Source organism: Heptranchias perlo, chromosome 19 (genome assembly GCF_035084215.1).
Source record: "Heptranchias perlo isolate sHepPer1 chromosome 19, sHepPer1.hap1, whole genome shotgun sequence".
Lineage (NCBI taxonomy): Eukaryota > Metazoa > Chordata > Chondrichthyes > Hexanchiformes > Hexanchidae > Heptranchias > Heptranchias perlo.
In genome coordinates, this window is record NC_090343.1 from 39068497 (window position 1) to 39083384 (window position 14888).

General features: G+C 42.0%; 1 protein-coding gene across 1 annotated transcript in view; it reads right to left on the minus strand.

Moving 5' to 3' along the window:
- Nucleotides 1–14888, minus strand: part of LOC137335314 (pleckstrin homology domain-containing family G member 4B-like) — a 156287-nt gene that overhangs the window by 80794 nt on the left and 60605 nt on the right. The window contains exon 3 of the mRNA XM_068000631.1: nucleotides 5827–7153. Within this exon, the coding sequence (XP_067856732.1) occupies nucleotides 5827–7153 (1327 nt within the window). The remainder of the gene's footprint in view (nucleotides 1–5826; nucleotides 7154–14888) is intronic.

Consider the following 14888-nt stretch of genomic DNA (forward strand, 5'->3'; position numbering starts at 1 on the left):
GATACCAGGAATTGAAAAAGTATCTCTTATTCTTATTTTACATCTTCACAAGACTCTAGGGCATGACCTCTGCCGTTGAATCCATCTTTTAATGGCCTGAGATGAAGGGCTGCTACTGCTTCACTATGCCTTGCATTTATCATCTTCAAAGGCTACAGACTAAAACTGTCACTGGTGAATTCTCTTTCATCTGGCAAAATTGATCACGATTTAAGGAAGACTGATGATCAGGAAGCCGAGGGCAGGGATGATGAAACATTTGGTTGCCAGCTTCACTCACAAAAAATCGTCAGTGGCTAGAATGCTAACTAGAAAAGTTGGAGCATTGAAAAGGAAACACTGAAGTAAAAGCGCTAGATTTTTTTTAATGTATTTTGTCTCAACACATGATCATTGCCTCTGTACGTACACAATAAAACCATATAAATGAAATGCTTAAATATTTCTCTGAAACATCTGGGGGATAATTTTAACCCCCAATGTTGGATGAGTTTGGGGCAGGTGGGAAGGTAACAATTGTAAAAATGTCAAACCAGACCCCAACTCGCCTCCAACCTGCCCACTTTCGGTTTTAACGGAGACGGGTGGAGGGACTGGTGACCAATCCGTTTCAGGAGGCAGGTTGGTCGGTGAAATCTTTTAAGGAGGCTGCGGGCCTCCATTTTTATAGATTTTTTATTTTAACTCCCGGGGCCCAGAATTCCCGGGCCTTCTGATTCACGTCACGTAAGAGGAGGCGAGAAGGCCCGGATCAACAGGTAAATGCCTTTATCGCACTGCTTATGGGCCAGGAGGAGCAGGAGTGTTTTCTCCAGACCTAACAACCCTATCTGACGTGATCCCCCTCCCCCATGTACGACCGCCCCCACGATCTCCAAACCCCCACAATCTCCGACCTCCCCCCGCAATCTCTGACCCCCCTCCACAATCTCCGACCCCCCCACAATCACGGACCCACCCGCAATCTCTGACCCCCCTCCATAATCTCCGACCGCCCCATAATCTCTGACCCCCTCCCCACAATCTCTGACCCCCCTGCAATCTCTGATCCCCCTCCATAATCTCCAACCCCCCTGCAATCTCTGATCCCCCTCCACAATTTCCGACCACCCCTCCCCCGCCCGATGACCGAACCTTCCCAATGTCCAACCCTGATGTCACCTACCTGGAATCCGCTCCCCAGCTGCTCTCCCGTCCAAACAGGCAGCCAGCCTATCAATCATGCTGTATGTCAGGTGGGAAACGTGCTGAAAAAATTTAAAAGACGTCCTGAACGTCAGAATTGTCAGGACGTCCGGCAAACCCATACTTCCAGGTTTCCCGTCCAGAAATCCTCCCCCTCCCTGCTCTCTTCACGGCCCTGAGTAAATATCGGGGTCTTGATCTGTACTTGATTTTGTTGAAAATACTCCCTTGTTATATACTGACAACTTGTAATCATTAGCTGATTCTAAACTATTAGCAAATGTGCTGCATTTATAGATGCATTTAAGGGGAAGCTAGATATATACACGAGGGAGAAAGGAATCGAAGGTTATGCTGATAGGGTTAGATGAAGAGGGTTGTGAAGCATAAACACCGGCATATAACTTTTGGGCCGAATGGCCTGTTTCTGTGCTGTACATTCCATGTAATTCTATGTAGTTATGCTGCATGTCTTGAACTGGTGCAAAACAGTTTTCACATTTCAAAATGATAAGTATAAATGTTGGCCATCCTGCCAAACTTGCATCAATTCAGCATTCTTTGAGTTTTTCGAGACCACCTCTTAGAGGTGTACTTGGCTAAAGCATGATAGCCACAAGGGTGTGGCAGAATTTTTGAACGTTATCTAGAAAAACAATTTTGGCTATCACTGGACTGTTTGAAGTTTCCAGTAATGGAAAACAAGATGTCTACCCTAACTTTAAAAAAATTGCCTACAGCTGGAGGTTGCATTTGTTTCACCATGGGCACATAGATCTCTGCTTTCCTTAATTTGAAAGTGATGTGCCCAGCTATGTAACTCTTCACTGCTCCAAAAATGGTTTTGGTATGATACCGGTTTCAAAAAGTATAACTGGGGCACAGGTCACCGACCAGTAGTGCGTCTTGCTCTAGTAGTAATGCGATGCTAACTATCCTGAAGATAATCAGCACACTATTTTTGTTGCTGTGCCTGAGATCCTGAATAACTTCCATTCCTCCTTGTTTGTCAGTGAAGTTTAGAAGCATCTGCAATGGGATTAAATTGACCACACAACTACCAAAATAACCTATTATGAAGAAGTACTTCACAGCTCTGCAGGTTCACTCTCCTAGACCCTCTGTGTAAAAGTGTTTCCTGAATTTAGCTAATTAATATATAGAATAACATTTCCTATGGCTTAGTGAATAGATGCACTGCCCAATGTGGTACTGAACCATATAGACCAAGAAGATGGCGAGTTCCATTCCCCAGGCCATAGTGAATTAGCCGATTTTGGCTGAGATGATAGTAGATTTGTGACATTTGGCTTAACGCCCGTAGACCACGAAAGGGACAAAATTCTCCAGGGTTTCTGCTTCTTATTACTATCCAATGACCCCGCTGAGAAGTATGCATGCTTGGCATTACAGCTGAGAACAGATTGGACGTGTATGGAATGCCTCCTACAGTTCAATAGCCTGTCAGTACTCATTGTCTAGACTTATACATGATGATGGCCAGTGAAGTTCTGGAAAATTGTTGGTTTCCATGTAACCATACCAGGAAAAGAGTTAATACCTTTTGTAGAAAGGAATTGAACTAAATAAATACAGAGAAAGAAATGTCATCATGATGCAGATGTTGCCACCACTTACATTTGTGTGTTCAAATATAGGATGATAGGAGAGAGGAAAATTCTGAGCCAGAAATCCAGCTAGATTAACTAGGATTATCCCATTTAAACATCTGGTTGAAAACTTTTTTAAAAATGTTTTGATAGACTTAATTTTTACAACATTACAAGAACATTGCCTCAATATTTCAAAATAATGGTATGTGAAAAGGGTAAGGTGTCTGTTTATGTAACATTTCTGTTCTAACTGCACATAATGGACAGGGCCATAAAGAAGACTGGTTCAAACACGGCTGTGAATGATTGAAAACTGAAACATAGAAGGAACCTTGTGCGTTTGTGGTTCTAAATCGTAGTCTCTACAGGTAGCAGCCTGAAGCATTTATACTGAGGAACTGGAACATGGCCAAATAGGAAGAGCATCGGGGTGTTGACTGGATGCTGCAGTTGTAGAATATGGTAGTTGGACACGAGACAATGCGTGTGAGTCCAAACGAATGGCAGTGGCCTAAGGCTTGGGTGTTTGATATTAAGATGGATGCTGCAATATCTTGCTTTACAGATCACTGTTGCTATGTTACGATTTTAGAAAGTTTAAAACAGCGGTAGAAGTGATGAAAGCTTTACTAAAGACTGAGGTGGGCTTAACATTCTATGGATTTGCATCAAAGTGTTTTAAACAAAATCTTTGAACCATGGAAGATTAAGTCATTCCTGGATGACAGAGCTGAGGAGCAGAACAAGTGAACTATTTATCCAATTTGTACCTAAAGTATTCCTAATTTGTGTAAGGATGTTATTATTATAACAAACAACATTCTACCTTATAAATTACATTTACAACATACTTATAACCCATACTCAGAAGAGCAGCAATCTTGTTCCAATAGCTCACATGATTTATCACCCAGGCCTCTCATTCCTAATCTAAGTGGCCCTCCAACTTGTTTCATTCATGAACTTTCATCCACTGAGAAATGGATTAACTATCTAAATATTTTAATGTATATTCCTTATCAACTTTCAGAGAAGTGTTCAGCAGACCTAATTAAACAGCTCAAGGTTGTAAAACAAGAGCTCATTTTTTCAATTTTTGTTGGAACCAGTTCTCCCACCATATCATGTTTGGTTTTTGTTCAATACTTCCCTCTCAATGGCATGACGTAAATCATTAATACCTTAATATACAGAGGATTACATCATGGGTCAACACGTTGGGCAACACGTTGAGTACACACTGCATTTCCTATAGCTGGGCAACAATAGGCTCATGAGAAAAAATATTACTTCTGATATCTAGTAAAATATGTCCTGCTGTGAAGATTAGGGAAGCACAAACTTTGAGGCACTGATTTTAACTCCCCCTGCCTGGTGCAAACTGGCCAGGGAGTGCAGTTAAAATGAGGACAGTAACTTACCCCTTTGATCCCGCTGTTATCGGGACCCGATCGGCAATTTTAGTTAGAGACCTGAGTGGGGGAGCAGTGACAGCTTCACCGTTAGGCAAACCTGCCGGGAACTGAGTCGAGGGCCATAAGAGGCCCAGGCAGGTAAGTTATTAAAATTTTTTTGGGTTTGCTTTCGGAACATGAGGGGTAGGAATGCTCCCGCTGGCCTCAAAAGGAAGCCTTCAGCCTCCCTTGTCTCGGGCTCCCAACCCCTCCCTCCATTTGCATCCAGAGCCCGCCCCTCACTACTTACCTGACTGCCGGGACCATTCCCATGGGTCCCCGGCTGATGAATTCCCGCTCCCACCTGTCAGCCAGGTAGTGGATCTGGCCGCGTTCGGTCGAGTCACCGAGAAAGTTTATGGTAATGAGGCCCGGCCAGTAAGATCGACCGGGCCTCCACGCCCCTGGACTCCCCGGGTTCGCCACCCACCTCGGGGCTCGCACGCACTGTGCCTGTCCCTCCCCCTCTTAAAATCGTGGCTTATGCTTTCATAACGCTGGGTGTATATCTAATATCACAACTAAGAAGTTACTGGTTCGACATTAAATATGAATGTGAACATGCAATTTCTTCTACTATAAGGTTCAAAATAACAGAGACAATTATGAAAATGCCCAAAAATGCATGGCTCAAATCATAACTGGCCAACTTTTAACAAATTTGTTATCATGATTTGCTCAAGTAGTAAATAGGACTAAGAATGTAGGAATTATTAGGTACAGGAAATGGCTGGTTAGGCCCAATAAGCAATGCCATGAATTTCTCATGGGCTCCTCCTGCTCCGTCACCATAACTTCAGCGGATGTTCAGTAGATACCCTGTTGACACTGAAGCAGCCCCGAGGAAAGTCACCCCCTATTAATATTTTTGCTTCTTCATATTAATGGCTGATAATTAGCATGAAAGGCAAAAGAAAGATGGTAAATATTTTTTCATGAATAATCTAAAATCAAATGATAAGGTAAATTGATTTATTGGAATATTAGCATTTAAAACAGATGCTCCTGTTTCATCAATGTTAATATTCTAGTGAATCAACTATAAGAAAATGTGTATAATATTTTGTTTGCTTTTCATACTAATTAACAGCGCATGAGATGTACAACAAGAATATTTCTAGTTTTGATAAATATAATACCGTAAAAACATAAATGCCTTCAAAGCAAACCAGAATAAAACTGAATGGTCACAAAGATCTGCAGGGGAGCACGTCTTGCCTAATTTATGACCCATCCGGCAGGCTCCCACCTAAATTACAGTTTGAGTGCACTGGAAGGGCCATGGATTTCAGGGCCAAGGTGTTTATGAACTCTGAATATCACCACTTTTATATGGATCAAGTCCTTGATTTTTTTACTCTTTTATCTAATGGTTCGCCAAAAAGGCTCAGTACTTATTCTAATCTATGTTAATTTCAGAAGGGGCTATCTGATTATAACTAAATTTTGACGTATTTCAAAAGAAAGGAAAATAAGGCGATTGTGCTTTATTTCCACTAAGCAGCTCAGACAATAGTTATGATAGTTACGTACTCTCAAATTTTCCGCATAAGCATAATTCTGTATATATTTACCTTTTCCCTGGGATTTATATCTGCGGATTCTTGGAGATATGTAACCAACTGAACACTTTTTTGTAACTTGCACAATTTTCCTGCTAGGCACAATTTCTGAGGACACAACATCACCAGTTGGCAAACATGACCTTTGACTATTGGGAACTGAATGTCTGTTGGAAGTGTCTGAAGGTGGCAACCATCCATGAGGATCACATTTGGCTATAGATCGATATGGTTCCTTAAACGAGGTGGGACGTGGAATGAGATGTTCCAATAATCTATCCTTATTTGTTGCCTTACATGGTGGTGTGGCAGTAGACCTACTAGAATTCTTAGGTTCCTGGTTTTGCCTGTAGCAGACTAGATTTTTTGAACCACTGTTGAGCTCATGGTTGATCAAGAATTCTTCCTTTTTCTTTTTAGAAGGTTCTGCTTCCTGTAAACTGAACCCAAAGTTCAAAGGGTTTTGCAGAGCTTCCATGTAAGATTCACGATAACGACATTTCATCTCTTGCTGTTCTAAATTTCTGTTTGACCTTCTGCTCAAGCATGGTGTGCACGGTTCTGCAGCAAACCTTATTGTCCCTCCACATGCCCATGTACCATTCATTGGAACTACTGAAGATTCTCCATTCTTATACGGAGGATGTGCGGCCCTCTTATCAGAGCATATTTCTTTAGAAAACATCATTAAGTCCACATAATCTCCTTCAACATTTTCATTGGATTCTTCACATAGGTCTGGTGAGACTTTTCCCAATATCACAGGCTGGTGGCTCAGACATTTTGCACCTTCTATTTGTGTCATGTTTGGTAACATATTTTTGTCATCTTTAGCATCAGAGTCTGCCTCAGAAGACTTAAACAAATGATTACCCTCCATACCTATCTGCATTGTCATCCTAGCAGCACCATAGTCATTTTCTGTTTCCTGAACAGAATAAGTTTTGTGTCCAGTTGTTGGCGTTACCTTGGCTTTATTTACAAATTCAGGGTTTACTATTTTAGTCCAAGGCACTTTCACAACTCCATTATCTGTGGCCAACAGGCAAGTGTGCAATGGTGTGCCAACACGTTCACTGTTTAGCGTTCCCAGCCATTCCACTGTAAAAATATTGGTGTAGGATACTTCTGGTACAAGCTTCTCCTCCACACTGCAGAGATCTCTGCCCAGGCATTTCAGCACAATTCGCGCAGACTGCCTTCCAACAGGTAGAATCTGTAGATAAAAATCACCAGGACGCAGAAGAAAGATGTTGAAAGATGACAACTGTATCACTACCTTCTCATGGAGACACAAAGGCCAGCCTTCATGACGGAACAGGAGGCTTGAATATCCAGCCTGAGGGAGAAAAACATGCAAGCTGCATTAATAGCAAGCTTATTATAGCAAAATACTTATAACGAACCTGTCAGTGAGCTACTTAAGAAGGTTAGTTCTTAATGTAGGGGTGGCTATTAATCCTACCCGCCCGTGGGCAGTTAAAATAGAGGGGGTTACTTACCCACTTGGATGCCGCCTAGTTCCCACCATCTGTGATTCTAACCTACAGGGTTCTGCAGTGTCAATAGGACCCCAAATGCATTTACACGGGCGTGAATGGGGAAACTGTTGCAGCAGGTTTTTGGGTGATTTTATTCATTTTAATTGGCCAGCGCCAGTGATGTCTGTGTACTCAGGCTGATTAAGTAAGGTGCATGACTTTAGAACACGTTATGCGTTCACATACTAATGTTTACAGAGCTTAATTTCAAGGCATATAAGTTCTTGTGGACATGTACATTGTTGCTTTTAGTCACTGTGGCCAATAAGTAGGATGGAGAAGAAAGAGAGCATCGGGCTCACTGGAGGACCAGGCAATTCACGTAACCAGCCAGCTTCTGAGTGCATGGTGCTATCATTGATTAATGAAAACAAAATGTTAAGATATGACCTTTGATCACTGAATGAGACACTCATTATACCATAGTGTAATTATCCTTCTGCTTTTAGTGCTGTTTCTCCAGTTTAAATGAGGCCGTATTTGCACCATAGACACACCTAATTATTAGATCAGTTAAAAGGACAAAAGCATTTTACAATCTTTTCTTAGCTAAGGTTACCATTCTGGTTTTTCATTGGATTTAACCCTTGGTTTCAATTGAATTGATTTTTCTACTTCCTATCTAAAAGTCCTACAAAAATATAACCTTCTATTGATGGAAATGTGCTCCATGAAAAATTAACTATAGATCTAGACCTACACATCAGCTTATTAAAAAGCCTCAGGGACCTATGTCGCATAGAAACTAACTGATATTGTTGACATAATAAGACCTCCACTTTGTGGGTGGGGAGGCGAGATCCTCAAAAATACAGTACATTTCTGCTCAGGGTCTAAAGAATCTTCTGTAAATTTGGCATTAATCAAGAGGGGAATATATATAAGATGTAGCACTCAATTGTAATTCTGAAAAACACGGCACCATCGTTAAGGATTTAATTTATCCTATTTTAACACCCATCAATGATTTCAGTTAAAAAAGCCCTAAATATTAATATTCTTAAAATGATAATGTGACCTGTATTGCTATCAGTGCCTGCACTCATTATTGAATAAAAACTTATCTCCTCTGAAGTTTTGAAGATCTGGACTAGTCCCACAGCGCTATTTTGAAACAGCAATAGGAAATGATGGTGAGGAGATACAATGAGACCTCACTTGGCCTTTGGCCTCCACTCTGTAGAGGGCGAGTAAAGCAAACTAAAAAGCAGTTCCATGTATAAAGCACCTCAGCTTTCCTCGTGAATAAAATCAGGGAGAGAACCTTATTAAACTGCAACATGGAATTGTCTGCAAAATCTGTCTGGGGAGGTACGGTAGCATAGTGGTTATGTTACTAGATTAGTAATCCAGAGGCCTGGACTAATAATCCAGAGTCATGAGCTCAAATACCACCATATCAGCTGGCAAATTTAAATTCAATTAATTAAATAAAATTCTGGAATTAAAAAAAAATAGTATCAGTAATGGTGGCCATGAAACTACTGGATTGTCATAAAAACTCATCTGGTTCACTAATGTCCTTTAGGGAAGGAAACCTGCCATCCTTACCTGATCTGGCCTATATGTGACTCCAGACCCACAGCTATGTGGTTGATTCTTAATCACCTTCTGAAATGGCCTAGCAAGCCACTCAGTTGTACAAGAAGGTAGCTCACCACCACCTTCTCAAAGAGCAATTAGGGATGGGCAATAAATGCTGGCCTTGCCAGCAACACCCACATCCCATGAATGAATTTTTAAAAAAGGAGGAAAGAGTTTCCTTCTCACAGACATGGACACATAAATAACAGGAGAACCTTTATATCTAATAAAAGGAACAGAGAAGATTTCCAGAAAATAAGAATTGACATTGCACCAATCTTGGCCAGTATGTATGTTTTTTTTCTAATGATCTTTCAAGAGTTGCTTCACCATAATTGACTTGAATGTTACAGGTGTGATCTCTTCTAGAACGTTTGCTTGAAACACGTTTCAGAATATGACGGTAGACAGTCTAGTAGTAAGAAATATGACAGCAGTCGGATCAAGCCTACAGAGACTGAAGCTGGATATCTCGGGTTACACTGTGCAAGGGGAATCAGCTAAGAGAGCAGAACAACCAACACTGAAGTAATGAGGAGTGGTCTTTGTCCAACAACAGAGAGCATTACAGCGGGAAGATTGTGATGGGTCGGGTAGATGTGTCATGATAGCTACCTTTGGAAGGTGATGCAATGGGTCTCAATTAGATAGAATTACATAGAGTCTACAGCACAGAAATTTGGCCCAACTGATCTGTGCCAGTATTTATGCTCCACACGAGCCTCCTCCCACCCCTCTTCATCTAACCCTATCAGCATAATCTTCTATTCCTTTCTCCCTCGTACAATTATCTAGCTTCTCCTTAAATGCATCTATGCTATTCGCCTCAACCACTTCTTGTGGTAGTGAGTTCCATATTCTTACCACTCTTTTCTCACAATTGCAAAAAGACCAGATAGAAGATCAAATCTGAGATAATGTGTTGTGAGACCTTATGAAAAAAAGGATATGAATTTAAGGCCGACAACAGACAGACAGCCACAGGAACTGACAGAGGGAACATATAATAATAAAGTCGTGTGGTATTTGTGGCCAGTTTGTTTATGATGGCTGACTGACTGAAATAAACCTCCTCTGAGTTTACAATAAATATTCTAAACAGTTTCAAGAGAGGGATCTCCATCACTAATACAACCAGTGAAACTGTTCAAACCATCTGTATTGCAAAATTGTTAGCTTAATTCATCTGCTGCCATTTTCCCTATTACTAAACAGGCTACTTCATAAAAAGAAAAGAGCTCATGATCCAATTATCTGTCAGTGAAAGGTCCCTGCTGGCAAAATAGTATTTTTAGTGGCATGTTTTGAATTTAAACAGATAGCAGATTTGGTGAATTTGTATAAAAATGTGTTCCTGTTAGCTCACAAAAAAAAATCTAGTTTATATTAAGGATGGCTTTACAAATCATCAGCTAGAGAGCAAAAAAAGGTCACTGATTCCCCAATCATTCCCATTCTCCAATAACCAGCATCCACTCCCACAAAGTAATTTTCTCCCTAGCTACTTTAGTTGCTGCATGTGTATGGATTTAAAATCTCGAGTAATCTATTGGGAAAAATTTATTGTACATTCATGTGCAGGGAAGCTGTTGTGCAGCAGTAACAACCCAGGTGTGAAGGAGGGTGTGTTCAAGGGAAATGGTCTATTTCTTTCAGATGTGTGGGATTTGTCTTGCTCATCCCCGATTTTCATTACTCCACCACTGGCGGCCGTGCCTTCAGCTGCCTGGGCCCTAAGTGTTGGGAGCTCCCTCCCTAAAGCTCTCCCTGCTCCTTTAAGACCCTCCTTAAAACCTACCTCTTGTCACCTGTCCTAATATCTCCTTCTGTAACTCGATGTCAAATTTTGTTTGATAATCGCTGCTGTGAAGCGCCTTTGGGCGTTTTACTACATTAAAGGCTCCATATAAATGCAAGTTGTTGTTGTTGGGATTTAAAGCCAAATTCTAATTTTGCACCCTGCACTCGTTACTGATTCAGATCTCAGAGCACGGATTGAGATCCTGAAATGTGACATCAAAACAGAATGTGCTGGAAATACAGAGCAGATCCATCAGCGTCTGAATAAGAAAAAAAAATAGTTAATATTTTGAATGGAGCCTTCATCGGAAGCCAGAAGTTTTGAGGTGGGCCTGTGCCAATGTGTGCTCCTGGCACAGTTCAATAGGTCGCAGTGTTTAATGCACCAAACAGATGCGAGATTGAGCAGAATTAGTATGCAAATGCAGTGCTTGCTTGCTGCACTGAACACCATATAAAGTGCCACTAATCTATAGGATTTAAGCAAACATAAACTCGACTATTCGCAAGCTGAAATGTTTCCCCTTTTGTAGAGGAAGAGGTAGAGCTAATAGTCAGTTGGTGGGAATTACTGGGGAAACTAAAGAATCATTCATAGCAATAGTTTTCAGTTCTGCTCTTTTTGAAATTTTGGCAACATTCTTATTCACAGTAGTTAATTAATGTTCTCCCAAAAGAGGTAAGGCCTCTTTCTAACATAAGCAGCACATAACCTTTCACCTTCTTATAGTTGGAGGCAGCTTTGGACTGAACATAAACACTGAACTGTTACATTTCTGTGGTGCATCAGCAGAACAACAAATGAATCATATGGATTTTACACAGTTACTTTCCCCTGTTGGCTAGGAGCAGTGTAGAAATTCATTTCCAAGTGCCCCAGCTGTGTAGCCCACTAACAATGTCTACATTCAACATTCCTCTGGTCATGGGCCAAATGCAAGTGCTTTTCTAACACACCCACGGCTCCTACACAAAGAAATGGAGGGGGGGGGTGGGTGGATGGTACAGGAGGTAATAAATCTGTAGGTTGGTCACTTTGGAGCTGATCATTTTTCTCCTCTGATAGATATTAAGGGGATCTTAATACTAAAATAAGCTTAGGTCAATCTCAATCCAGTCAGGCGTCAGCAACACAAAAAAAAACTAATTTCAAGTCAGGCACTAATCTGACAATCACACTTAAAGAGGTAACAAAGCAGAGACTGTGGTAAAAGGAAATAGCAGACTGGCGCAGCGAGGGTTGTTTGTATGAGGCCGCAGCACTTTGTTAGCACAATGTAAGAGTGTATTTCCATTGCATTCGACCTATGTCATACCTGGGCAGAGAGCATTTGGTATCGCCACTGTGGGGATAACAAGTGAAAAAAAGGGGTTCTGTTTGCTCAGCACTATTACTTGTCACTTATTCATGCAAAAAAAGAGTTAAAGCAACATTATCGCCCGTGTGCAAAGTACTTTACTGGTGTATGATGGTTGCACTGCATCATTTTGAGTATGCATATTCCTACATTGCAACCTTCTCCTTACAGTGGAATTTAGCAAACTATCAGAAGAGCTTGCCAAGTAATCTTTTGTTCCAAGAGCTTAAACTGCCCTGTAGTGAAATACTGGCTGTTTAATTTGCATTGATTTTAACAATACCCACAGTGTAACTTAGATGGAGGGTTCAGATTCCCTCTATTTTCATATCACATTTTACTAGTATTAATATCTTTCATTATTCTTCACTTAAAAAAATGAGCCCCATTTATTTACAGCAATAACTGGTGCATAGAATTACAAAATATCATTAAATGGATCGCATTACCAAAGCAGTTTTCACTAAGTGAATTCTTTTAGCTCTTAATGTTAAACTGTTTGATTCCACAGGTTTGTTTGACAGGAATAATGTGGCTACGAGCATGTCAAGACCTATTTTGGTGCAAACATTTGGGGTCAGGAGCTATCTCCTTATTCATGTAGAAAATTAAACTCAGTTTAAAATCCCAAGTGCATTCCTCAGACTCAAGTATTGCTTCAACCTCAGTTATTGATCAGGCTGTTTGGGCTAACGGGGAAAAATAAATAATATTTTTTATAACCACGTCACTTTTAGAATCTGATAATCAAACATTGCAATTAAGACTTTTATTTCTTTTGAGTGGAGCCTGAAAAGATTCATTACTAATCTGCTTGTTCGTGTTCATCCAGGTATCCCTGCATTAGTAAGAATTTCAGATAACTTGTGTAGTAACCAAATGACTTTAGTTGAAAAATGGTGGTACAAATGAACTTTGGTATTGATTTGAGCTGTTTCTTATCACTCTTTAAATGCTTATTTCATTGATTTGCATCCTGGTATAATTGTACGTTCTGGGCTGAACTTTGAGGCCCCACACCACCAGGAGCACTCTGCAAGCAGCAGTTGCCTACTGCGTGCGAGTCTCGGCCGCTGCCATGACATCTTGGAAAGTTTTGCCCTTTAGGACCAGTTTTGTACTTCCAGCAAGGAGGGGTCCTCACACAGAGTGAGCGCATTGCATCAAACCATGGGGGCACCAGCTCATGTTCCTCTGCCCATTAAAATTAAAGGATACAGAAAAAAAATCACAGGCTGTGTTCCCTCAGTTTCCCTCGGAATGCTCTCATGAGAACACGGGTGAGATACAAATTAGACTGGGATCCACGATCGGGCCCAGACCCGGTGCTGCGTGAGCAGAGCGCGCCCAAACAGAGAGGCCTGAGAGCCTCAGGCCTCATCTTCGAGGCAAGCTGACGGCTCCGGTTGCGCCTTGTCAGGCAGATCACCCCACGAGAAAAATCTATTTCGGGCCTTCAGAAGCAGCCGAAAGGTAATCTCGGGGAAGGGTGTCGGATCAGGCAATGGTGGGGTGGGGGAGGGGTGCGATCGCCAGGACTGGGGAGTTGGGGGGTGCACGTCTGCTCCTCCTGGCTCCACAGAAAGTTGTTTTTAAAAAAATAAACCTCTTGTTGGTGGCTGAAGAATCCTGAGTGGAGTATTCCCAATGCCTGCCCCGCTCATCAGGAACAAATTTTGCAGAGGGGTCCTTCAATTGGCGGTAGGCCCCACATTTAAAGCACCCAACACCTATTTTAGGTGTCTGCCTAGGACGCCTAAAAAATGGTATCCATGAATTTAGCAGATTTGAGGACTCCAATAGTCTGTCCAATGAGTGTTTCTAGTTGACCCGTGGATCTGATTGTAGCACACTTCAGCCGCCAAACGTGGGTGCCTGAGAGGAGTCATAAGCCAAGTGTGCAGGTGATTGCCCCTGTCCCTCCCCAAGCAGCCAGCCTCTCAGTTGCCGTGTAGGGGCAAAGAGTGGATGAATGGAGGACTCCCACAATATAAATACATCATGGCAGCTGCCAGGAAAGCAAGTACAGACTTCCATGATGTGCTGCTGGTGATCACACACCAGCTGCACATTAATGGAGTGGAAGTTCTTGCGATTCATGAAAGCAGTGGGCGTGTCAGAAGGGGCCCTCAAGGTGACATAGGTACAGTAAAAGATGCCCTGGACTCGGGGGAAGCCTGCAATTCCCAGAGCTTTATTCTGCTGTTTCCAGTTGCCCATGTGATAAAAGTATTTGCTTCAGCAAACATGGCATCAGTCACCTGTTTAATGCAAGCATGGACCGCAGATTGACTGATGTTACTGCTATCCCCCATTGCAGCCTGGAAAGAGCTGGAGGAAAAGAATTTCAGGTTTACAGTGACCCTGACGGCAACAAGCAATGGAGTGCTGGTTGTGGCAGCGTGTTGCAGGAGGCAACAAGGCTCTGTGACAGCCTCCCTAGAGAAGCACAGCTTCCTTATGCACAGCTCATCAGACAACTACAGGTATGTTGTCCTGGGCCTATACTCTCTACCAGGAGGGTAAGGATTCCTGCAAGCACACCACCTTTTATCAGCTCACCCTGCAACTGTAGCTCTGTTTGCTCCTTCATCCTGTTGCTCCTCTTCTCCTTCCAGTCACGGTAGAATTGCCATGGTTTGTGGGTGGGTTGAGGAAGTAATGGTGGCAGCATTGTTTGAGATGAAAATGGCATTGGGGGTCTTGATAACTTCAATTGACCCCTGTAGAATATTTTAATTGGGCCCCCGCCTGTACACGAGGAAGCGCTGGCTGCTTAAATTGAGGCCTG